Source organism: Aedes albopictus, chromosome 3 (genome assembly GCF_035046485.1).
Source record: "Aedes albopictus strain Foshan chromosome 3, AalbF5, whole genome shotgun sequence".
Lineage (NCBI taxonomy): Eukaryota > Metazoa > Arthropoda > Insecta > Diptera > Culicidae > Aedes > Aedes albopictus.
Genome location: NC_085138.1, coordinates 317,492,372 through 317,517,483, shown reverse-complemented (window position 1 = coordinate 317,517,483; position 25,112 = coordinate 317,492,372). Strand labels below are relative to the sequence as shown.

At 39.3% G+C, this 25,112-nt stretch overlaps 1 protein-coding gene across 1 annotated transcript in view; it reads right to left on the bottom strand.

The window, feature by feature from the left end:
- Nucleotides 1-17,384: 17,384 nt before the first annotated feature.
- LOC109401280 (glutathione S-transferase) overlaps nt 17,385-25,112 on the bottom strand; it is a 45,159-nt gene continuing 37,431 nt past the window's right edge. Inside the window, exon 7 of the mRNA XM_062858022.1 lies at nt 17,385-18,047. Coding sequence (XP_062714006.1) covers nt 17,737-18,047 — 311 coding nt within the window. The 3' untranslated portion in view covers nt 17,385-17,736. The remainder of the gene's footprint in view (nt 18,048-25,112) is intronic.

Sequence of the window (25,112 nt, the reverse complement as noted above, 5' to 3'; positions counted from 1 at the left end):
GTAACTGTGGTGTTGTATTATTTATTTCTTGCAACTTCAACAACACAGTTACCCAAACTTTCGCTCAAACAGCATCAAATTAGGCAAGAAACTATATAACCCACGTTGTTTGCACCATTTCATTGCAGAAATGGAGAACTGATCATCTCACCATACAAAAATTCAACTCACTACTTTCAATCTAGTACTTCACTGATTGCTTCCTATTCTCCGTTTCTGCAATGAAATGGTGCAAAAAGCGTGGGTATTATGATTCCTTGCCTAATTTGATGCTGTTTGAGCAAAACTTTGGATAACTATGTTGTTTATGTTGCAAGAAATGGAGAAAACAACAACTTTGTTGCCCAAAGTTTTGCTTAAACAGCATCAAATTAGGCAAGGAATCATAATACCCACGCTTTTTGCACCATTTCATTGCAGAAACGGAGAATTCAATAACAAATTTTGAAAACGACGTATAATCAATGGTGTAGCATTGATTATACGTCGTTTTCAAAATTTGTTACTGAATTGACCTTCTCCCCATACTAAAATTCAGCTCATTACTACAAAACTAGTACTTCACCGATCTGTTGTATTCCATGCTAAACAATGAAAAATCACATGAATCTGCTAATTCTCATACCTATTTTTCATTAGGCAGTGGAATCTCAACTCAGAATGTTAGAAATTCTTTAGGAATTTGGAAACTAAATTTGGAATTTTTCATCCCCCAAGAGTAAACAAAGCAACCACTAGCGCAATCTACAGGCCAACACTATAAACTCATCCCCGTTTACTAGTTCAAATTTAGATTACAAATGGTTCAACTTAAGATAACATTCCCCAAGTAAGAGTCACTTAAATTTGATAATTTTATGACAAATAATGCGGAATATTATTCGGTTGGTCGATTCTACGATAAATAAGCTTTCATTTGACGTGTTCACATTTTGCGTGCGATACAATGCATGAGCTGTACGAGTGCACCGAAAATGTGCTTTCTCTTGGGGGAAATGGGTGAAATCACAGTGATTTTTCAATTGTCTGTTTTCCATGACAAAAACGCTTTTTTCAATGCTTTTAAAGTCCATGTTATCATGTTATATTACGGAAAGCTGTTTAACCTTTTTTTTCGGGACAATATTTGCCTGAAAAGTACGTCGTTTTAATGAATTTTGAAATGGTTCAAATTAAGATTACAATTTGACTAGTTCAAAGTTTGATTTCTTACCCTACCTTTTTTTCAACGACCAATTTAGTGGTGTCGGTGGGCGTAAAACTATTAACACTTCCTCTACCGTTTATCTCAAACAGCTACTTTACTACAGAGAATTTGTTTACCTGCTAGAGAAACGCCACGAGGATTTATTGTAACAGCCAAATACAATATCTACTTCAAATAGAAATGAAAATATATTGACCAATCCAAATTCCTGTGTGGTAGTGGTTTGTGTTCAGAATTCCCGTGTTAATCTATCTGTAAGAACTTTGTAAACATCTTTTGTTCTCACGTATATGGATAGGCTTGCATTAGGTTTCGTGAGACATTTTTTGGACAACTCAATATAGAATAGAAAACATTGACCGCGAGCGATGTCAATTATTCACAGGTCCGGTTGAACATACATGTTTGCCTGTATTTGTCGCCAAAAATATGTAAACAAACCGATCAGCTGATCGCGACGTCACGTTCGCCAGAAAATTTGTTCGCAGCTTCTGGAACGTGGCGTCACCTTCGGCAACTTCGTGCGATTTCTGCTTGCCGAAGTTGACATGACACGACTACTACTTCAAAATTATCATATCACAAACACCACTTTGTCCGATGGGCCTAACCTGTGAAATTTAGAACATTGGACCGCGAGCGTCCTGCTCGTCACATACACATACACACGTTCTCGCTTGTTCCCTCGCACTCGTTCCTAGTATAGACATTATAGATACCATAGACTCGCGAAGAAGGCGAACACAAATGTAGCCAAACGAACTGTCAGTTCGTGTAGCCAAACGAGCATGACGTCACGATTTCAATATCGACAATGGATTGCGTCATATTCGCTCGATACACTCTAAATTCACGAAAAAACACACTAAAATCGTACTGCTCAACCATGTCTCCGCGAGTCTATGGTATCTATAGGGTCTATAGTTCCTAGCTGTCAACTCCCGTTACTGAAATATTTATAAAATCATCCATGTCCAACTTACCCGATTATGAAGCTTTCCTAACCGTTACATTCCTCCTATTTCTTTAAATATAATTCCTTGATGGAATTCTTAGACAGAGGAACTTTCGCAGCAATCTTTGGAAAAAAAATGAAGGAATCTATGGAAATTGGGTTTTTAAATTAAGAATAATGTATCGATTTTTTTGATTTTATACGAAAGAGCACCTTTTTCTGAGCCACTATGATTTTTTTCAGATTTTTAGAACTTTATTTTGGTACGTAAAATCAATTTCAAAGAGATTTTTTGAAATCACCCTTTGACAGCTGGGTAACTGTTTGACAGCTGCACCCAGTACGAATGCGACAAATCGCTCCCATACAAACTTTAAATTGATTTTTGAAGGTTTCCGGGCACCAAAATTCATGAAAATTTGGATTTCGGCTCAGTTTGACATGCAGATTCAGAATATCGAGTTATCTCAACACCGTTAAAGAAGCCAATTACTAAGATTTTTTTTCGTGGAATCCGTAAAAAAATCCATACAGAAATCGTGGGATGAATTTCTTAAAAATTCTCTAATATTCTGATTTGTTACCGGAATCAAAACAATCCGAGCTTTAGTAAATGTAAACGGATGATTTGGTTTGAAATAACAAATCTGTTGTTTAGAACAACCGGTTAAGTTTGTTTTTATGCGGTAGCTTTTGATAGTAGAAACAACAAACTACCCGAATAAAAATATAGTAGAAAAACCGAACGTTGTATTGTAACAGTACTATTTAGAACCATATTTTAACAATAGACAGCACTGTAAAAGTAAAAAAATAAAAAACAAATACAATAAGATGTAATGTAGACACCATACAGTGAATTGTATTTAACCCTAAAAGGGATACCTTCATGGCCTCAGTTTCGTCACCTCGCTGAGTGTGTTCCATCAAAGACGAGCTCTGAAAGGCGCCTGGGGTCCAATGGACCCCAGGTATCCCTTTTAGGGTTAAATAGGATTTTCATAATATATTGTACAGGTTGTTTAGTATCGTTACAATATTTTCAATCCAGTTGAAAATTGGAGATTTCGACTAGCAAAGTTGGATTTTTTTCCAAATCTATGTGTCGGACCTAACTTCGGAAGTAGTGCGATGTATAACGGACCTGGTATACTATAATAATACTAAAAAAAATATTTTTTTCCTGCATCTTGCTTTGCTAGATTACCGTGCAAATGTTCAATCGTCTAAAATATTTGTTCACACGTCAAACACCAAGGAAAGTAGAAAGTAAACAAACCGATTATTCCATGCATCAACCAAAAAGTGTAACAGACGCTTAAAATTTCTAGCAGTGAAACGAACCAATGTATGTTGAAACTGGTGGGAGCATATTGTGGGTTTAGCACTAAATTGATTTCCGAAAAAAACTTCATTGACTTCCGTTGCCTTTCCTATGCGTTAAACATAATGCCGGAAGTAGTGCGCTGTACAGTAAATCTGGTTTTCTAAACAGCGCACTACTTCCAACGTAACGTTTAACGCATAGGAAAGGCAGCGGAAGTCAATGTAGTTTTTTCGGAAACCAATTTAGGGGTTGTCCATAAATGACGTAGCTTTTTGGGGGGGAGGGGGGCGTTTGTGATTTTGTGACGAAGTGTGACGATAGGGGGGTAGGGGTTTATGATATGCTACAGTAGACGTTCGATAACTGCAACATGTTTACGTTTCACTTAGCGAACAAAATTCGATAACTGCAACGTCAGACAGGCGTCAACAACCCATCAATTGACGTTAAATGAACGCAAAATTCATTCGACCGTTCATTTGGGCTAACTTGACGCACCGTTTTGACGGATAGCGGTGCGATAACTGCAAATTTCTGCACTTACCCCCGAGCAGAAGAGAATAACAACAGCATAACAAAATGCGTTATTTTGGCAAAATAACTGCATCATGGAATTAGTAATTTTCATGTTATTAACATAACATATTGAGTTATAAACTTGTCTGTCATAAGCGGCAAAATAACAAGTCACATAACAAAAATTTGTTCCTGAAAAATCAATTTAAAAACATGTTTTGTTAGTGGCAATAACAACTTAATAACAGTGAATTTGGGAAATATTTCAATAACAAATTTTGATATTGAAGAGTTATTGATAACATTCCGAAAGCAAAATTAGGGTAAAAACTAACTTGTTTTTACTCATTTTTGGGTAATTATTTTAAGTGTGTTATTCTATTTTTAGAAAATAATAGGTCACATAAAAAAAATTCGAATTCATTATAAAACTTACAAACATCGACGGGATTTGAACCTCCAATCCTGCTATCGTAAATTTCCAGTCGCCTTTACCAATGAGACTATCACAGCACTTGCAGTGAGGGACGATAGAAGCTTTACTGGTTCTACGTATTGCCAGTTTCCCTATTCCCCCATTTCATGTTTGCCAGTCGCAGGACAAAAATAGACAGAGATTTGAATGCAAGATCAAACAACGAACCTCTCTCTCTTACCAACAGCGCTATCGCGGTGCGCAGACATGTGCACTGTAACACTAATAACAGTGGTGGCGTTCGCAGGGCCCGTCGTCGGCTGTTTCGGAACAAAGAGAACGACGAAAAAGTTGCTAGTCGACTATTTATGATTGAGCTTCGTCATGGGGTGCATTTTGGCGGCGACAAAGATCCTTTCCAGACGGAGATGATTTTATTTAATTTTTTGTTTTGTTCGCGTTGTGAGAACGGCGATTATACACGTACCTACGTGAGCGAAGGTAAAAGGTAATTATATCATATGCCGATATGATTACTTCTGCAGATGCTGTTTAGTTTTATTCTGTTTTAGATTATTTTTGGTAATGAAAAAAGATATTTATGACATAATGTCAAACAATATATGATCGAAAAATAATAGACCGAAAGAAAAAAGTTATAATTGACAAATGCAACAATTGAGCAGAATTGTCTGTATAGTTGACATTTTTATTGATTAGAATTATTTAGTAGGTACCATATTTGCTATCTCCACTCTCACTAACATTCATTACTTCGTAATACATAGTCTGTTCGATACTTTTTGACGTTATAATTAGAGGTTAGAATAGCAGTACTGTTAAAATGACATATAAATTCAACTAAGTTTACTCAATTTTGAGATAAAAAAAACTCATTTGCAGATATATCACTTTTTGAAGCTAAAATTTTACTTAACCTATAAGAATTGGGAATCGTAGAAAAGTGATAGGAATTTGGCACCGTAACGGAACTGGGATATTGAAAGGGAAACATATCAATAGCTATGATGCTATATTTACCCAAAACTCAAATTATAGCAATGAATAAAATAAAAAATACGGAAGAGTCTGATGAAATTTCTAGGAGTTACAATGCCTTTATTTTTTACTTCATAATATGAAACAGCAGACAATAAAATAAAGAAGGTAAACTATGTAATGGTTATATCTGCGATAAATTTTCTCCGATTTTGACAATATTGATCTCATTTGATCCAGATTTATTTTTTCCATCAAAAACAAATCCGACTGAACCGATCTGGTCATCGTGAGTTAAGAAAAAACCCGAATTGCCATACACGTGGAATTTTCCATAGACCAGCTGCAATTGGCTTTTTAGTGGTGTTGAGATAATTCCATATTCACAATCTATACATGCCAAACTGGGTGGCGGGTTTAAGCGGGTGGGGGGGGGGGGGTGGAAGCTCAGGTAAAATATTATCTCCTGGGCGCCCATTAAAAACACCACCCCCGGCGAAGACTGGCGCTCGAGCCTAGCTATTTAGCACTGTAGTTGGAGGAAATGCCAATGCAGAACCCGTAGCTTCCGGGAAGGTAAGCCCAGCTCCCTGGGTTAGTGGGTTGGTGTCAGGCCCTGCGAGCCAGCCGTAAAAAAGACTAGCACCGGAAAATCAACAAGAGAAGAATGCGAACCGATACCAATGGCGACGACCACAGCGACGAAAAGGGACTTGCGATTGGAAGCTCGGTACGTGGAACTGCAGATCTCTCAACTTCATCGGGAGCACCCGCATACTCGCCGATATACTGAGGGACCGCGGGTTCGGAATCGTAGCGCTGCAGGAGGTGTGTTGGACAGGATCTATGGTGCGAACGTTTAGAGGTAATCATACCATCTACCAGAGCTGCGGCAACACACGTGAGCTGGGAACAGCTTTTATAGTGATGGGCGACATGCAGAGGCGCGTGATCGGTTGGTGGCCGATCGACGAAAGAATGTGCAGGTTGAGGATCAAGGGCCGATTCTTCAACATTAGCATAATAAATGTGCACAGCCCTCACTCCGGAAGCACTGATGATGACAAAGACGCATTTTACGCGCAGTTCGAACGCGAGTACGACCGCTGCCCAAACCACGACGTCAAGATCATCATAGGGGATTTAAACGCTCAGGTAGGCCAGGAGGAGGAATTCAGACCGACGATTGGAAAGTTCAGCGCCCACCAGCTGACGAACGAAAATGGCCTACGCATCATCGATTTCGCCGCCTCCAAGAACATGGCCATTCGTAGCACCTTCTTCCAGCACAGCCTCCCGTATCGTTACACCTGGAGATCACCACAACAAACGGAATCGCAAATCGACCACGTTCTGATTGATGGACGGCACTTCTCCGACATTATCGACGTCAGGACCTATCGTGGCGCTAATATCGACTCCGATCACTACCTGGTGATGGTTAAACTGCGCCCAAAACTCTCCGTTATTAACAACGTACATTACCGGCGGCCGCCCCGGTACGATCTAGAGCGACTGAAGCAACCGAATGTCGCCACCGCATACGCGCAGAATCTCGAGGCAGCGTTGTCGGACGAGGGTGTGCTCGATGTGGCCCCTCTAGAGGACTGCTGGAGTACAATCAAAGCAGCCATAAACAACGCAGATGAGAGCACTATCGGGTACGTAGAACGGAGTCGACGAAACGATTGGTTCGACGAGGAGTGCAGAGCGGTTCTGGAGGAGAAGGATGCAGCGCGGGCGGTAATGCTGCAGCATGGAACCCGACAGAATGTGGAGCGATACAGACAGAAACGGAAGCAGCAGACCCGTCTCTTCCGGGAGAAAAAGCGCCGCCTGGAAGAAGCGGAGTGCGAGGAAATGGAACTGCTGTGCCGTTCACAGGAAACACGCAAGTTCTACCAGAAGCTCAACGCATCCCGCAAAGGCTACGTGCCGCAAGCCGAAATCTGCAGGGATAAGGACGGGAGCCTCCTGACGGACAAACGTGAGGTGATCGAAAGGTGGAAGCAGCACTTCGACGAGCACCTGAATGGCGAAGATAATGTAGGCACGGAGGACCAAGGCAGCGGAGGAAATGACTATGTTGGTGCAGCAGAGGACGGGAACGAACCAACTCCCACGCTGAGGGAAGTTAAGGATGCCATCCACCAGCTCAAAAACAACAAAGCGGCTGGTAAGGACGGTATCGCAGCGGAACTCATCAAGATGGGCCCGGAAAAGTTGGCCACCTGTCTGCACCAGTTAGTAGTCAAGATCTGGGAAACCGAACAGCTACCGGAGGAGTGGAAGGAAGGGATAATCTGTCCCATCCACAAGAAAGGCGACAAGTTAATGTGTGAGAACTTTCGAGCGATCACCATTTTGAATGCCGCCTACAAAGTGCTATCTCCCAGATCATCTTCCGTCGTCTTTCACCTAAAGTAAATGAGTTCGTGGGAAGTTACCAAGCCGGTTTCATCGACGGCCGGTCGACAACGGACCAGATCTTCACCGTACGGCAAATCCTCCAGAAATGCCGTGAATACCAGGTCCCAACGCATCACCTGTTCATCGACTTCAAAGCGGCATACGACAGTATCGACCGCACAGAGCTATGGAAAATTATGGACGAGAACAGCTTTCCCGGGAAGCTGACTAGACTGATAAGAGCAACGATGGACGGTGTGCAGAACAGCGTAAGGATTTCGGGTGAACTATCCAGTTCATTTGAATCTCGCCGGGGACTACGACAAGGTGATGGACTTTCCTGCCTACTATTCAACATCGCCCTGGAAGGTGTTATGCGACGAGCCGGGCTCAACAGCCGGGGTTCGATCTTCACGAAATCCAGCCAATTTGTATGTTTTGCGGATGACATGGATATTATTGCTAGGACATTTGGAACGGTGGCAGAACAGTACACCCGCCTGAAACGTGAAGCAGCAAAGGTCGGACTGGTGGTGAATGCGGCTAAGACAAAGTACATGCTGGTAGGTGGGACTGAGCGAGACAGGACAAGCCTTGGCAGCAATGTTACGATAGACGGGGATACTTTCGAGGTGGTAGAAGAATTCGTCTACCTCGGTTCCTTGTTAACGGCTGACAATAACGTGAGCCGTGAAATACGAAGGCGCATCATCAGTGGAAGTCGTGCCTATTATGGGCTCCAGAAGAAACTGCGGTCAAAAAAGATTCACCCCCGCACCAAATGTACCATGTACAAGACGTTAATAAGACCGGTGGTTCTCTACGGGCACGAGACGTGGACGATGCTCGAGGAGGACATGCAAGCACTCGGAGTTTTCGAGCGACGGGTGCTATGGACGATCTTCGGCGGCGTGCAGGAGAACGGTGTGTGGCGGAGAAGGATGAACCACGAGCTCGCTGCACTGTATGGCGAACCCAGCATCCAGAAGGTAGCCAAAGCCGGAAGGATACGGTGGGCAGGGCATGTTGCAAGAATGCCGGACAACAACCCTGCAAAGTTGGTGTTTGCTAACCATCCGGTTGGTACAAGAAGGCGTGGAGCGCAGAGAGCACGATGGGCGGACCAGGTGGAGCGTGATCTGGCGAGTGTTGGGCGTGACCGACGTTGGAGAGCTGCAGCTGCAAATCGAGTATTATGGCGGCAAATTGTTGATTCAGTATTATCATGAATTTGATGTTAACTAAATAAATGAATGAACATGCCAAACTGAGCCGAAATCCAAATTTTCATGAACTTTGGTGCCCGGGAACCTATTTAAAAATCGATTTAAAGTTTGTATGGGATCGATTTGTCGAATCACCCCTCGTCGCATTTCGTACTGGGCGGAGCTGTCAAGCAATTGCCCAGCTGTCAAAAGGTGATTTCAAAAAATCTTTTTGTAATTGAAGCTTAAGGTATCAAAATAAAGTTTAAAAAATCTGAAAAAAATCATACTGGCTTAAAAAAAGGTGCTCTTTCGAATAAAATCAAAAAATCAATATATTATTCTTAATTTAAAAAACCCAATTGGTGATTGGTACAAATTAAGTACCTTACCAAGAAAAAAAATGTGAAATTTAAATTTATACGTTCAATATGTAGTCCGTCCAAAGTCTTACACCGTACATCAAAACGTTTTTAATTAGATTTTGTTTTAGATTTTATAGAGACATTTTAAAATCTTCTCCTGTGTGGTAGGGATAGGATTTTTCAAAACACCATCGTTCTTCTTCTTCTTCATGCACCATCAAATCACCAATAGCATATCTGCCCAGCCTAGGCCCAAAGTATTGACTTCAAAGTAATCATTACGAAGCATAAATGTCAATTTCTTGATTTTGCTTTGGCTGACCAAGCCAAGGTTGACCGTAGCATTTTCTGTGTTCATGTTCTGTTGTGCTGCACGTGGATGTCAAAGCGTTTTCAACAGTGTAATTACGAAGCATGTTTCACGAGAGACCATATTTTTTTTCAATACGCTAACTCCAACAACGCCGATATTAGAATAGAGGAGCTTAGAAGCAAAGGGGTGTAAGTTACAAAAACCCACTTTCGAGTAAATGAGCTTTGAAGTTTTTCACCAGTTTTTCATCCCATTGAAAATGTATGGAGTTTCAATATCAACCCAATTTTCTCTGATTTACTGTAATTTTTCTAATCATCATAAAAATAATCTTTAAAAAGTTCCTGTGAGCTTGAAATCTGAAGATTTTTTGATATGTTTAGCTCAAACTCGACAAAACGGTCACTTACACCTCTTTGCATATGGGCCCTCAATAGCATAAGGATATGTTCCAGAAAATTTGGACTTTTGGGAATACCGCGTAACCCAATCGTTCTATTCGCATAACCAATCAATAAAAAAAAAGATTTCTTATTCAAACGAGTCGAAGTTCACTTAAATCGGTTCAAAGGTGAAAAAATATGAGTACTTTTCAGTTTTGAGGGTAACCGGATACGCTTCCGGCATTCTACGCAATGAAAAACAAGCGAAACTGCAGCCCCTCAACAGCAATTGAATGTTTTTTTTTTTAATTTTTCAATTACATAGAATAAAGCTGTTTCCTTATAAACATTTTCTGATCTTTTACCTGCTATCCATCGACCTTTTGCTCTACAAGCAATGAAAAAAACGAATACTTAATCAAATTTCTCATTTTTTGTAATACATATAGCTAAAAATTAAAATTATTTCATATTCTGATATAATTATGTTATTTTTGCAACTGATTATTTTTTTCAGTTGCAAAAATAACAAAGTTATAACAGAGTTTGTTCTGATTTATTTGTAACAAAACTAGTTACAAAAGATTATAATATATTTTGTTACAATTTAGTTTGAAAAAGTTTGAAACAGTCCATGTCATAACAAAATTATAACATAACTTATTAGTTATATCACATTAAGATATAATTATGATATATTATTGTTATGTTCATCTAGTCGGGTATGGCCTCCACTTTAGCATCCTATTCTACATCATATATGACTTCGTGATGGCTGAGAATTCTATATATTTAGACCAACATGTGAGAATGCGAACTTCAGTTTCTCTCTTCCCTAATAGGTGTATTTTCAACTATTCATGTACCTATCTTTCAAATAGGTAGATCCGACTTCATCCTCTGGAACGACAGGGAAAACATGTGAAATACAAAATATTTCTGAAAAATCCCATTCAAAACCATCTACAATTTTGGATTCAGCTGTCTGTATTAGCTTCGTTCAAACAAGTTTATTCCATAAGTTTGACATTTTTATCATTGAAATTCACATGTCAAAGGCGGAATCTGGAACGTCCCTTTGAAAACCTCAAAAACCTTCAATATCGTCTGCAATGTTCTCGTTTAGATGTATGCAGGGTACTGCGCCACTTGGGCAGTGGCTGGTATTTTGGGTACTTTTCAGCTACAACTCAGTCAATTTCAGATATTTAACAAAACCTCGCGCCGCCCAGCAGGGACTTTGTTTTGTACACATTACAGCACCTCCATGTCACGTAATATACCACACCTCTTATCAAATGTGATACCGTAAGCGTACCATACTTTGCGCACCTAGGGCCTAACTTTGCGCACTTTTCAAAAAGTCGTTAAACAATTTTTCTGGTGCATTATGCAAACTTTTTCCCACGGAATACTAGCTAGTGATATGGGGCATGCACTTTGTCTCAGTTTGGATGTAATGATAAATGGAAGAGGAAGACAAATTGATAAGTGAATATGCAGTTGCTTTCCCTCAAATGCTGTAAATAACGTTGTAGAATGACGTAGGTTTTGTTTCAAAATTTGTTTTAGTTTAGATAGCAATACCATAAAGTACTTGTGTACTCTCAATAATACAATAATAACCAAACTTGTTCCACAACAGAATGTAATATTGAGTTGTTATTTAAGGGCTGCATACCAATTGCTTGGTCATAACAAAATAAGATTGTCCAACAAAACATGTTATGGAAACGTAATGCCTTGATAATTCAATAATAACAAAACAAGATATAAAAACAGGTTTTGTGATTTCGTAGTTATTGATTTGATATTCCCCTCTGCTCGGGCCGGACTTGCAGTTAAAAAGCATTGCAGTTAAACCGTTTGCACCAACCGATCGTCTACTGTAGTAGCTACAATGTGCAAAGCTTTTAGCGAACCATTCCATTATAATACACTTTATTACACTGTATGGTACAGGAATAGTTTTCACCTAACACCTTATGGTTAGTTTTTATCCGGGCTGCAGGCCGCAGCTCATTCTAGAGCTTGTTCTAGATTTTATTTTTAACAATGTGCAATAAACAAAATTGCTCAATATAAACGACTGATGTAGATGCGTATACATGAGTGCCACGATATTGTACCGATTTAGTTACAAAATTATTTATATTTTCCCTTGTAAAATTTGATTGAAAATTTTGTACCTCTGATGGCACAAAAACTGCACAATTCTTGAATTCAATTTTAAGAAATTGCTGTTTCTAAATAAGTTTTGCTGACAATGTGACCACAAATATTAAAGTCACAACATAGTTACAAGAACTGGGAGGATATCATTTACACTTTTATGCAATTCAGTATCATAATTAACATTTTATATAACTCATTTTGGTATAATGGCCATTTTTTCCGAACTGGTTCATTATGCAACGAAAATGAGTTGCATAATGAACAATAGTTGTATAATGTTCATAATGCAACTCATTTGAGTTGCATTATGAACATTATGCAACTCAAATGGGCTGCATTATGAAAAAATCATTGCATAAAATTTTGTATGGAACTCGTTGCAAAACTCGATTTTTTCAGCACTCTTCGTATTTATCCAACTCGGCAAGCCTCTATGGATAAGTGTACGACTCGTACTGAAAAAATCAACTTTTTGCAACTCGTTACATAAATACCTATTGCATTGTTTAAACCAGGGTTTAAATTTACTTTTTCATTGTTAGGTAAACTATTTTTTTTTTCATCATACTTTCATTATGCATCCATGAACACTGGCATCAAATAAACTGTTAGCATGACTGCCAGATTTGTTTTCAATTTCAATCATGCAGGGGCGCACCAAAAGTCTTCTGGGATGTTCAGGGGGTCTTACGGTCTATCCGGGGAAATTCCAGGGGCGTTCGAAAGAACTGCACACGGCTTTGAGGGATTTCATGGGTTTTCCATAAGGTTTCATGTGGTTTCAGGGGATTTTAGAGGGTAATGCGGTTTCAGGGGTATTTGAGTAGGTTTCGAAGGGTCCCAGGGGCGTTCCAGAAGTATTCCGGGGGTTTCAGGAGCATTCCGCGGTCTGCAAGGGCTTTCAGGGGCGTTGCTGGGAGTTTCATGGAGTTTCAGGGGGTTTCAAAAGCGATCCAACGATTTGATAAAAGTTTCAGGGGTGTTCCAGAGGGTTTCAGGGGGTTTTAGGGGTGTTCCAGAAGTGTTCCATGGGTTTCAGGGGCGTTCCAAGGAGTTTCAAGGGTGTTCCATGGGGGTTTAATGGTCGTTCCATGGGGTTTCAAACGGCTTCAGAGGCGTTCCAAGGGTTTCAGAGAATGCCAGTGACGTTCCAGGGGTGTTCCATGGATGTTCCATGAGGTTTCAGGGACGTTACAGGGTGTTCCATCGGGTTTCAGGGATTTTGTAGAAGTTTTAGAGGTGTTCCAGTGACTTTAAGGGGTGTTCCAGAGGGTTTCAGGGGGTTCCAGAGGCGTTCCAGGAGTGTTTTATGGGTTTCAGGGGCGTTCCAAGAAGTTTAAGTGGTGTTCCAAGGAGTTTCATGGGCGTTCCTTGTAGTTTCATGAGCGTTCCAGGGATTTTCAATTTCAAGGGGTTTCAGGGGTGTTCCATGGATTTTCAGGAGTGTTCCAGGGGGTTTCAGGGGTTTTCAGGGGAGTTCGATGCGGTTTCCGAAACGCTCTAGCGGGTTTCAGGGGGTTTTAGGAGCGTTCCAGGGGTTTCCATGGGGTTTCAAGGGTGTTTGAAGTATTTATATCCCTGATATATTTTGAAACCCTGAAAAGCCTTGAAACCTTTCTGAGAACCCGTGAAGCTTCTTGGAAAGCCCACCAAATTTCCCCTGAAACCCTCGGAAAACTCTCCGGAGTCCTCCTCAAACCCCCGGAAAGTCCTTGAAACTCCTCTGAAACATCCCTGAAACTCCCTACGAGAACCTCCATAAATTACGTCACGCTTTGATGGGGCAGGGGGAGTTCAGCAAAGTGTGACGATCTATACACAAATTTCAGAGCCCTCATTTAAAAAGTCTAACATAAGGGGGAGGAAGGTTGAAAATGGGCAAATTTTGCGTAACGTAATTTATGGACGTTACCTAAGGAACCCCTGGGACCCCGCAGAGAACCCCTCTGAAATCCTTCTGGAACTTCCGTGAATTTTGAAAATGAAAACCTGATAAATTTGTAACAGATAATATAAACATTTCGACTACCAGAATGAACCGTTCAACATTTAGCGAGTATCGGTCAACATTAGGACGAGCCAGCTCACGGAAGCGTTCAACCACAGACAAACAGACGTAACACTCTTCAAAACAGCTTGGCACATGCATTTAACGATCAATTAAAATTTCATTTGATTTGCGCGATCCTTCCACCAGAGGCACTAGTGTTCGGTCGCTTTGACGTTCGCCAGTGCACACGTTGCGGTTATACCAACAGATGGCAGTGTACTCATAAAAAAAGACAACGGGCAAAAGTTTTTGATGAATTTTTGTTTAAGAGTTACGTCTGTTTGTCTGTGGTTCAACATTTGGGTTCCAGACATCCGATATAAATGTTCTGTTCTCTTAGAAAATGGAATTTAGGGTAAAACATATTCAATGGGAAGAATAAGTAATGACCGATTCTAGACGTTCACTGGGTATTTTCTATCACCGTGGAATTATGCACGGAAAAACAGAAGAAAATAAAAAATTCCAGTACTAATCGTTCAACAATTGGCGAAATTTGTTTAAATTTTAAAACATGTTGAACAAAATCAAATAGCTAAACCACAGACAAACAGACGTAACACTTCGAACATTTTTCGATTCAAATCATAGTCACGGAAACATATTCGCCCAATACTAAAAGGACTAAGTTTGGCCGACCATCAACTAGGTGGCGGTAGTGAGCAAACGTCAAACTCGAACAAAAACGATGCGAGCGCCACGGGTGGGCAGTTGGCCAACTATCATATTTTGATAAATCTGTGACCGATGGGAATTATCAGAGTGTTACGTCTGTTTGTCTGTGGCTAAACCACTTGAAAAAACGCGAGAAACCTGATATTTTCAGAAGATTCAGTAGACGTTCGGTCGGTGCAAACGGTTTAACTGCAATGCTTTTTAACTGCAAGTCCGGCAAGTGCAAGTGCAACAAATTTTCAGTTATCGCACCGTTATCCGTCAAAACGGTGCGCCAGGGTAGCCCAAATGAACGATCGAATGAATTTTGGGTTCATTTAACGTCAATTGATGAGTTGTTGACGCCTGTCAAACGTTGCAGTTATCGAATTTTGTTCGCTAAATGAAACGTAAACATGTTGCAGTTATCGAACGTCTACTGTAGTTAAAAGTACAGTCACTATATATACAGTCTGGCGGATAGAACTATCGGAGCCAATTGAACGTGACATTTCGAGAGAGCTTAAATACGAGGGGAGTATTGTATCCGTAAAGATAATAATTTGCTGTTCTGAAAACACGAAGTCTGTCGAAAGCTTGAACTCTTCCTAGTGTTGGCAGTATATGCTCCTGCTGCCGGTTCTTAGGATTTTCTATTCGCCAGACTGTATATATATAGTGACTGATGTTAAAAATAATACAAAAATATTCAAAAACAAAGTTTGAACAAAATAAATTTTCTTAAGAATACTGTTGTAAAATTGACAAATGCTTCAAATAACTTTAGTTTGAAAAACTTTTAATAATCTCTAAACTGTGATTTAAGACGAAAAATCATTACTTGGTATGTGAAGATGAGTAAAACTCAGTATTTTGAGAAAATGTATTAGTTATTTAGACTTCTAGAAGCTGAATATATTCAGGATCTGGATCAGGATCAGGATTTAGGATTCTGAATACTGATTCAGAAAAGTGTTGTAGTTAGTTATTACTTCTGTTGGAAACTTTTTCATGAAGAAGTTTTCAATAAAAGTATCGACACAGACAAACAGACGTAACACCTTGAACGATTTTCATGCAAATCCATCGCCCTGTTCACACTACCATCACCTGGTGGAAAAGTTGCACGAATCACTGTGTTGTGCATTATCGTCAACAGAAGGCGCTAGTGTGAAACGTCAAACGCATAAAAAAACGATGCGCGCGCCTCTGGTTGTGAAAGCCACAACTATGAAAATTTAAAATGATCGTTAAAAGCGTGGTCGACGGAAATTTCGCAAGTGTTACGTCTGTTTGTCTGTGGTATCGATAAACCTGTTATTTATTCCCTTACATATATAAAAATATGTCAAAATTTCTTATTGTCATTATGGTCAAGGTTGTTAACCGATAAATTATCGACAGTTAACTTAACGCAAACTCGAAAACGATAAAGATTGCTCGATAATTTCTCGATAACGATAATCAAACTATGAATCAACGCGAAGATCAGCGTACTTTCGATCATTTTGCGATAAATCTAGTTACCCTAGTGACGGCATCAACAATGATTCAGACCGCGAAGATTTTTTTCCGGAGACATAATCGAGTCGATAATTTCAACAGTTAACTGTATCGCCGATGACGAATCCGTCTGCTGAAGACGTTATCGTTATCGACGATAAACGATAACAGACGTTAACTTTATCTGCGATGACGATAATTTATAGATTAACAACCTTGATTATGGTGCCTACCAACGGGCCACATTCTAATTAACTTTAAAATCAGTTCGCGGGCCGCACAAAACCTTCACGAGGGCCGCATGAGGCCCGCGGGCCGCAGTTTTGTGATAACTAAACCTTAATTTCTGGTGAATTACAACAAAGCTTAGTTCGAAACTTCTAATTATTTAGCATTCAAATATTTGTTGATTCAAACTACAATGATTTTTTTTCGTGTATGGTTTTGTGTTGTATGCGTGAATTTGTGATGTTATATTGCATCGTGCATTTGTAATGTTCCATTTTAGTAACATAGGTTCAACCAAAAGCATTTAGTGTAACTTAGAATATGTGTATTGGGGCCCATATAGCCGAGGCGGTAAACGCACGGGTATTCAGCATGACCATGCTGAGGGTGACGGGTTCGATTCCCGGTCGGTCCAGGATCTTTTCGTAAAGGAAATTTCCTTGACTTCCTTGGGCATAGAGTATCTTCGTGCCTGCCACACGATATACGCATGCAAAATGGTCATTGGCAGAGGAAGCTCTCAGTTAATAACTGTGGAAGTGCTCATAGAACACTAAGCTGAGAAGCAGGCTTTGTCCCAGTGAGGACGTTACGCCAAGAAGAGGAGAGGAGAGAATATGTGTATGTTTATCGGGCTAAAACCGTTGTTTTTTCGGAACTCAAAGTAAAACACCAGTTCGTTAGTTTCGATTTGGACTTTACACACAATATGTATTCTCTCGATCTCGACCTTGCTCTTACGGACAACTTAAAATATTTCTTAACACCTTAAACGTACGAACTATGTATTGGACTAGAATCTAGATATTCTCTTACTGTGGAGATGTACAACGTTCAATTAGTGAAATACGGTTTCATAAAAGATGCCACCATCATGGCAGGAATAGATACAATTCCTTCCCAGACCTTGGTTTCTTGGTTCTTTCGCGCGACTTATATCCCTACAAGCTAAAACAGCACAAAAATGGCGTAGCGTTCAATCGTAATCCCATTCGAGTTTATATTCAGTATATTCTTTTAGGGGCGGTTGTCTTAGACTTCAGTCACCGGTCTCTTGGCAATGTACGCCTTGACGTTCTCGTTTTCCACCACCTTGTTCACGACCTCCTGCAGCTGGGGGAAGTTGGTCAGCAGATCGGTCTTGGTGAGGTAGTTCAGATAGTCCAGAATGCCGGCGAAGTACACATCGGCCCAGGTCGGTTTGCCCAGCACCAGGTGGCCATTGTTCTCCTTGGCGATCACGTTCAGCTTGGTCAGGTAGAAGGGAATCACTTCGTTGGTGAGGGTGATCATCTTCTTTTCCTTTACCATGTCATCCGGCTCGTAGGCAACGATGGCGATCTCTGTGGATTGGATGGAATTTTAGAAAAAGAATTTCCGAAAAATCTATATTTTTATAGCAAAATAATAAAAAATCTAAGTGTAAAGGTTTTTGGAAATTTGAAATTATATAGCATGCAATATGGATCCACAATGAATATTACTCTCGGTGTATTTTTTTTATAAGTCCTTCAAATATCCTAAAACATCTTGGGAGACATCATTTCAATCCGACAAATCGTTTTCAAACTATGATTTGTTGAAAAAGAAAACTCCGTTTTTTTTCATACGTCCTTTTCAAAAGTTAGGTGAGGAAAACTGGAAATGTGTTGATACAAAAGTAAATGCACGAAATCCAGCGAACGAATAAATTCTCAATCTCAATGAAATATTTGGTCAAATATGGCATATTTTTCGTGTTTTGGGCTGTAAATATGCGAACCGGTTCCGATAGAGAGTGAGAAGGATATATATTTCCAAAACCAACGTTTACTGCTAGTGTTTGGGATTTTTTTTGTTAATTTCTCAAGGTAATTTCTTTAAAAATTTCTCCAGGGAGTCCTGGAATTCAAATGAGCATTTCTCTATAAAAATACCTCCAGAAATTTCTCAAATGCTTCCTTCATGAATGATTACTTCAGGACTTTTTCCGAGGATTCCTCTAGTTATTATTTTAGGGTTTCATTCGGGGATTTATTTAGGGATTTCACCACCCGGATAAAAACTAACCATAGGGTGTTTGGTGAAAACCATTCCTGCACCATACAGTGTACCAGCTACAATAATGTATATTGTAATGAAATGGTTCGCTAAAAGCTTCGCACATTGTAGCTACTGTACATTTACATTCGATTTTTATGTAACACTATATTATATTGTTTTTCTTACGTTTGAACCATTCACTTTTCCGAAACATTATTTTTCCGTGCATTTTTAATTATTTATTCAGTTTTAGATTTTTTCCGTGTTTTGTTTTGTTGATGTTTGTGACTTTTTTGATGCAAAGGAAAGGAAAGAAAAAAAGTGAATAAATTGAAACATCAATTTAAAGTCAATAAAATGTTTAAATAAGTAGTAAACCAGATGTCTTAAGAACTGCAGATCCAAGAGATATGGCGGGCTAGGTATGTAGAGTGCGATGAGAGGAATACGAATACGAGAGGAATATCTTTGACGTAGAGCCATCTTTAACAAATGGACTGGACTGATAACTGAAAGAAATTCTAATATAGGTTCGTCTGTGGGTTCGCTTTTTAACCTAACTTTTACTTGAATCGAACTTCAGACAGTTTTCTCATGAGTTGTTATGTATTTCCCCGTGTATTTCAAACTTTAGTCAAACTGGAGCCTCAATATTGCAATAACGGTTAAGCACGCTGTAATGATACTTATGTACCTCATCACCCACTTCATGCAACTACATTAGTGGTCTAATAATACTTAGCGCGCTCGGCATAGTTCCAACATGCCGCTCAAAGTGTTGCCACAAATAATGCTTAGTTTGCGAAACCCGGTTATCTGGCTGGTGGGGCATGGGAGCCTAAGCTTCAACTGTAAATACAATCAGAGACTACTCAGACCTCGACTCAGACTTGAACGTGGGCGAGCCAATATATGAAGGGTTATCCAAAACGCTCTGGAGAATTCCCAAAGCGCATTCTCATAATGCTAGTAAGCCTAAGATGCCATTAACAGGAGGAAAATGACAAGATAATATAACATTATATGGTTTATGTAATTTAAACCAATACAACATAACAAAAGAGAACCATTCCAAAACCATTTTATTAAATGTATAACCAGTAGTGAAACTACAATTAAAAACTATATATTTACGGTACATTTTATTGTTTGAAACCATATGTGTACCATACAATGTACGGTTCATTAAAACCCACGTATCAGTATTTATAACAATTCATTTACAATATAATGTATGGTTTTGAAAAAAAAATATATATGGAGAAAAATATTTTTTTATATTGTTTCGATACTTAACCACCCGTATAGTATATTGTAAAAATCTTATTTACAATTTTTATTTTTACAGTGGTGTCTATTGTAAAAATATTGTTTTAAATAGTACTGTTACAATACAACGTTCGGTTTTTCTACTGTATTTTTTATTCGGGCAGTGAATTCTACTAGCGATTCCTCAAAGGATTTCCTGCACGAGTTTGACAATAATTCCTTGTCAATTTTTGCTAAGGATTCTTTCAGGAATTTACCTCAAGAATTTCTCAAGATTTTCAGAAATTTCTCCTGAGATTCCTCCAGGAATTCCTAACGGGATTCCTCCCGGAATTCCCAATGGGATTCCTCCCGAAATTCCTCCACAAATTCCCAGTACTGGGATTCATTCTAGACTTTCTCTTGGATTTCATTCAGGAATTCATCCTGAGATTCCCTCACGAATTCATCTTGGGATTCTTTCAGGAATTCGTACTGAAATATCAGGAATTTCTCCTGGAATGTCTTCTGCAATTTCTCTTAGTATTTCTTCAGGAATTCTTCTTGGGATTTCCTCAGAAATAGCTTCCAGAATTCCACCTGGGTTTCTTTCTGAAATTCCTTCTGGGATTTTTTCAGGTTTCCTACAACTGGGGATCCTTCAGGAATTCCTCTTAGGCTTTCTTCAGAAATTTCTCTTAGAATTTCTACAGGAATTCCTCCTCGGATTCATTCAAGAAATCCTCCAGGGATTCCTTCACAAATTCTTCAAGGGGTTGCTTCAGGAATTTCTGATCGTTTTACTGCAGTGATTCCCTCAGGAATTCCTCCTGGGACTCTTTTAGAATTGATTTACGAATGGTATTCTTTCAGGAATTTCTCTTGGAATTTATTGAATAATTACTATTATTATTAGCTTCATTTAAGAGGCTTTCAGCCCTTGGCTGGTTCACCTCAGATTTTTAAAAGAATTCCTATGAGAATTAGGGATCTTGGAGTTCTTTTGGAAATTCCTCCAAGAACTCCTTCAGGAATTCCTCTTAGGATTTTTGCAGGAGCTCCTCTTGTGATTCTTCAAGGAATTCTGCCAGTAATTCCTTTCGGAATTTCCCAAAGATTCTTTCAATAGTTCTTTCAGTGATTTCTTTAGAAATTGCTCCAGTTATTCCTTCATGATTTTTTTCCTGAAATTTCTTTCAGGAATTCCTACTAGGATTCTTCTGGGTATTCCTACTGAGATTTTTCCGAGAATCCATACTGAGATTACTTCTGAAATTCCACCCGGGAAGTCTTTGGAATTCTTCTTGGGATTTTTTAGGAAATCATTTTGAGATTCTAGTAGAAATTCCTCCTTGAATTCCTTTAGTAATTCTTCCTGGAAGTCCCTTTCTGGCATACTGCCAGAGATTTCTCCGGAATTCCTTCAAGAAGTATTTTTTTTCGGAATTCCTCCTAGGATTCCTTGTGAGTTTCCTTCTTAAATTTCTCCTGGGCACTCTTAAGGAATTCATTCTCGGAATTATTCCGGAATTACCCCAAGGATTTCTTCAGCAGTACATCTTGGGGCTCATTCCGGAATTTATCCTTCCTGCGATTCCTTGAGGAAGTCCTGTGATTTATCAGGAATTTATCCAGTTTTTTTTTCAAGAATTCATCCTGGGATTACTCCAGATTTTTTTTCACAGATTCTTCCTAAGATTCCTCCTAGGATTTTTGCAGGAGTCTCTCTTTTGCTTTTTTTTTCAAAAGTGCAGCCAGTTTTTCCTTCTGGAATTTCCCAGGTATTCCATGAGTATTTTTTTCAGTGATTCCTTCAAGAATTCCTCCCGAGATTAGTTTAAAATTGCTTCTCGAACGGGATTCTTTCAGGAATTTCTCCTGGAATTTCTAGAAAAAAATGTTATTATTAGCTAGGAATTCTTTAAGAAATTCCTCCAAGAACACCTTAGACATTCCTCTTAAGATTTTTGTTAAGCTCCTTCAGTAGTTCTTTTAGTGATTCGTTCCGGAATTCCTCCAGTCATTATTTATTTTATTTATTTGTCTTTATTCAAGAGGCTTTCAACCAAATGGTTGGTTCACCTCCGCCCTCCAGTCATTCTTTCATAAAATCCTTCAGTAATTATTTCTTATTTTTTTTCAAAGATGTCTTCACGAGCTGTTCCAGGGATTCCTTCTTGGGATTTCACCAGGAATTCCTCCTGGGGTTTCTAGAGAAATTTCTAGAAGAATTCCTCTGGGGATTCTTTCAGGAATTCCATCTGGTTTATATTCTGTCTCCTGAGCTTACTTTCGGAATTCCTCATGGGATTCTTTCAGAAATTCCTTCTGAGATTTTTCAAGATTCCTTCAGGAATAAGGCTTGCTTAAGAAACTCCTTTTAGAATTTCTATATTGTGAGATGGTAATTGCTAAGTTTCGAGGAGAATTACATATTGAGCATCTCTACCATACGACACGTTACCATTCGGCTGATCTGTCAAAGCATTGGTAGCACACCAATACCAACCTCAAAGCGGTGGCGTCTTTCGCGCGGGAGAGTTCACATCATCCTCTTTCGCATCCCGACTACCGTGCCGGCAGGTTGTGCATGCTGGGCGACAGTGTGTAACGAAAGCGGATTTTATATAGGTATATAAATTCCTTTTAGGATTTCTACAGGAGTGCCTCCTCGGATTCATTCAGGAATTCCTTTAGGAAATCCTCTAGGGATTTCTCAACAAATTCTACAACAGGTTTCTGATCGTATTACTTCAGGAATATTTCCAGGAAGTGTTTCAAAAATTTCTACTGGGGGGATTTCTGCAGAGGTTCATGTATGTTTTTTTTTGGGAATTCTTACTAGGATTCTTCCGGAACACTACGGAGGTTAACTGTCAAATTCCTCCTGGGATATCTTCGGAATTCTTCTTGTTTTTTTCAGGATATCCTCTTAATATTCGTTCAAAATGTCTCCCGAGGTTCCTGCAGTAATTCTTTCTGGGATTTCTTCTGGAATTCTTCAAAGGATTTCTTCCGGAATTTCTCTTAGGATTTCTTCAGTAGTTCATCTTGGGACAATGTATCCTTAAGAATTTTATCCTGCGATTCCTTGATGAAGTTCTCCTACGATTCCTCAAGAATTCATCGCGCAATTCCTTCTAGAATGTCGGGATTCTTCCATAGATTCCTTAGAAATTCCTCCTAGGATTTTTTCAAGATATCGCCTTGTGCTTTCTTAAGATATGCTGCCGCCAGTAATTCCTTTCTGAATTTCCCAGATATTCATTCGGTAATTCTTTCAGCAATTCCATCTGGGAATTTCTCCTTGAACTCTTTTAGGATGACTTCACGAATTCTTCTCGGGATTCCTTCGGGATGTCTTCCTGGGATTCTTTCAGGCATTTCTCGTGAAATTTCTTCTGAAACTTCTAGAATTGATCGATTGATTTGTCTTTATTTAAGAGACTTTCCCAATTTCTAGAAGGATTTTCATGATAATTAGGGATCTAAGGATTCTTTTAGAGGAACTCCTCCAAGGAGTCCCTCAGACATTTCTCCTTGGGTTTTTGCAGGAGTCCCTTTTGTGATTCCTTCAGGAATTCTGCCAGTGATTTCTCCCGAAATTTACCTAGGATTTTTTCAGTGATTCTCTATGGGATTCTTCCAATTATTCTTTCATAAATTCCTTCAGGGTTTCCTTCGGGAATTTCTCTTGGCAATCTACTAGGAAATAATCCAGTGTTACTTCCAGTGTATTTCCAGAGATTCCTCCAAAAATACTTTCGAAATTTTTCTGGAATTTCTCCATGGATTCGTTCAGGTATCCCTTAGGGATATGTATCCAAGAATGCTTTCAACGATGTTCCTGGAGTTCTCGCAGGAAATTCCGGTCAGGAATTCCTCCTGCGATTCTCTTAGGAATACATTCAGAGATTCTTTTTTTTCTTCTAGAAATCCTACAGGACTTATCCGGATTATTTCAGGGTTTATCCGAAGGTTCCTTCTGGGATTTTTTGTTGGGATTAGCCAAAAATTACTCTAATGTCTTCTTTTGGAATTTTTCCAAAGGTTTCTTTCCTGGGAATTCTCCAGGAATTTCTTTCGGATTTTTTATTTTTTGAAAATTCCTTGAGTTATTAGTCTAAATATTGTTTCAGGGCTTATCAGAGGATTCCTTCTGGAACTCCTCTTGGGATCTTCTGAGCAATTCCCTGAGAGATTTCTTTCGGAATTTAACTAGGTAACTAGGTAGGGGTTTCGCCAAAATTTTTTACAATGGTTTCTTTCATAATTTCTCCAAGGCTTTCTCCAAACTTTTTCTGGGAATCCTTCAGAAATTGCTTCGAGAATTTGGATTCGGTCGAGAATTCAAACAGGAATTCCTCTATGGATCCTTTCCGGCATTTCTCCAGGAATTTACCCGGGGATTTCTTTTGGAATGGTCTGAAAATTTCTCCAGCAATTGCGTCAGTGTAAGTTTTAACGGGAATTCTACAGCATGTTCCACCAGAAATTCTTTTAGCAGTTTCCACCGGAAATTCTTCCAAGAGAACTACCAAAAATCCCTCTAGATGTTTCTCCAGGAAATCCTTCAGGAATTCCACTTGGAATTCCCGTTGTAGTTCGGCCGCGAATTTTCGTGGGAGTTCCACTGGGATTTATTTTCGAAGTTTCCGCAGGAATTCTTCCAAGAATTCCACCTGAAATTCTTCAAGCAGTTTCGCCGGAAAGCTTATTCTGGAATTTCTCAAGAAAAAAAATTACTGAAAATTTCTCTAGGAGTTTCACCTTTGATTCCTCTAAAAGTGCCACCGAAAGTTCCTATTGAAATTCCACTAATAATTCCTACAGGAGTTCTGTCGATAAGTTTTGTGGTAATTCGAAATTTCAGTAGCCATTCCACCGGAAATTCTTTTAGTAGTTCCAAAGAGAATTTTTCTAAGAATTTCATAGAATTCCGGCAGGAGTTCCAGCAGAATATCCTGTAGGAATTCCACTGGGAATTGTTCTCGAAGTTGCACCGAAACTTCCTATAACAGTATCATCAAGAAATTCTTCAAGGAGTTCAACATGAACATCCTCTTGGAGTACAACCGGGAATTTATGTTTGGATTTCACCCAGCATTTCTGTAAGAGTTTCATCGATTATTACTCTG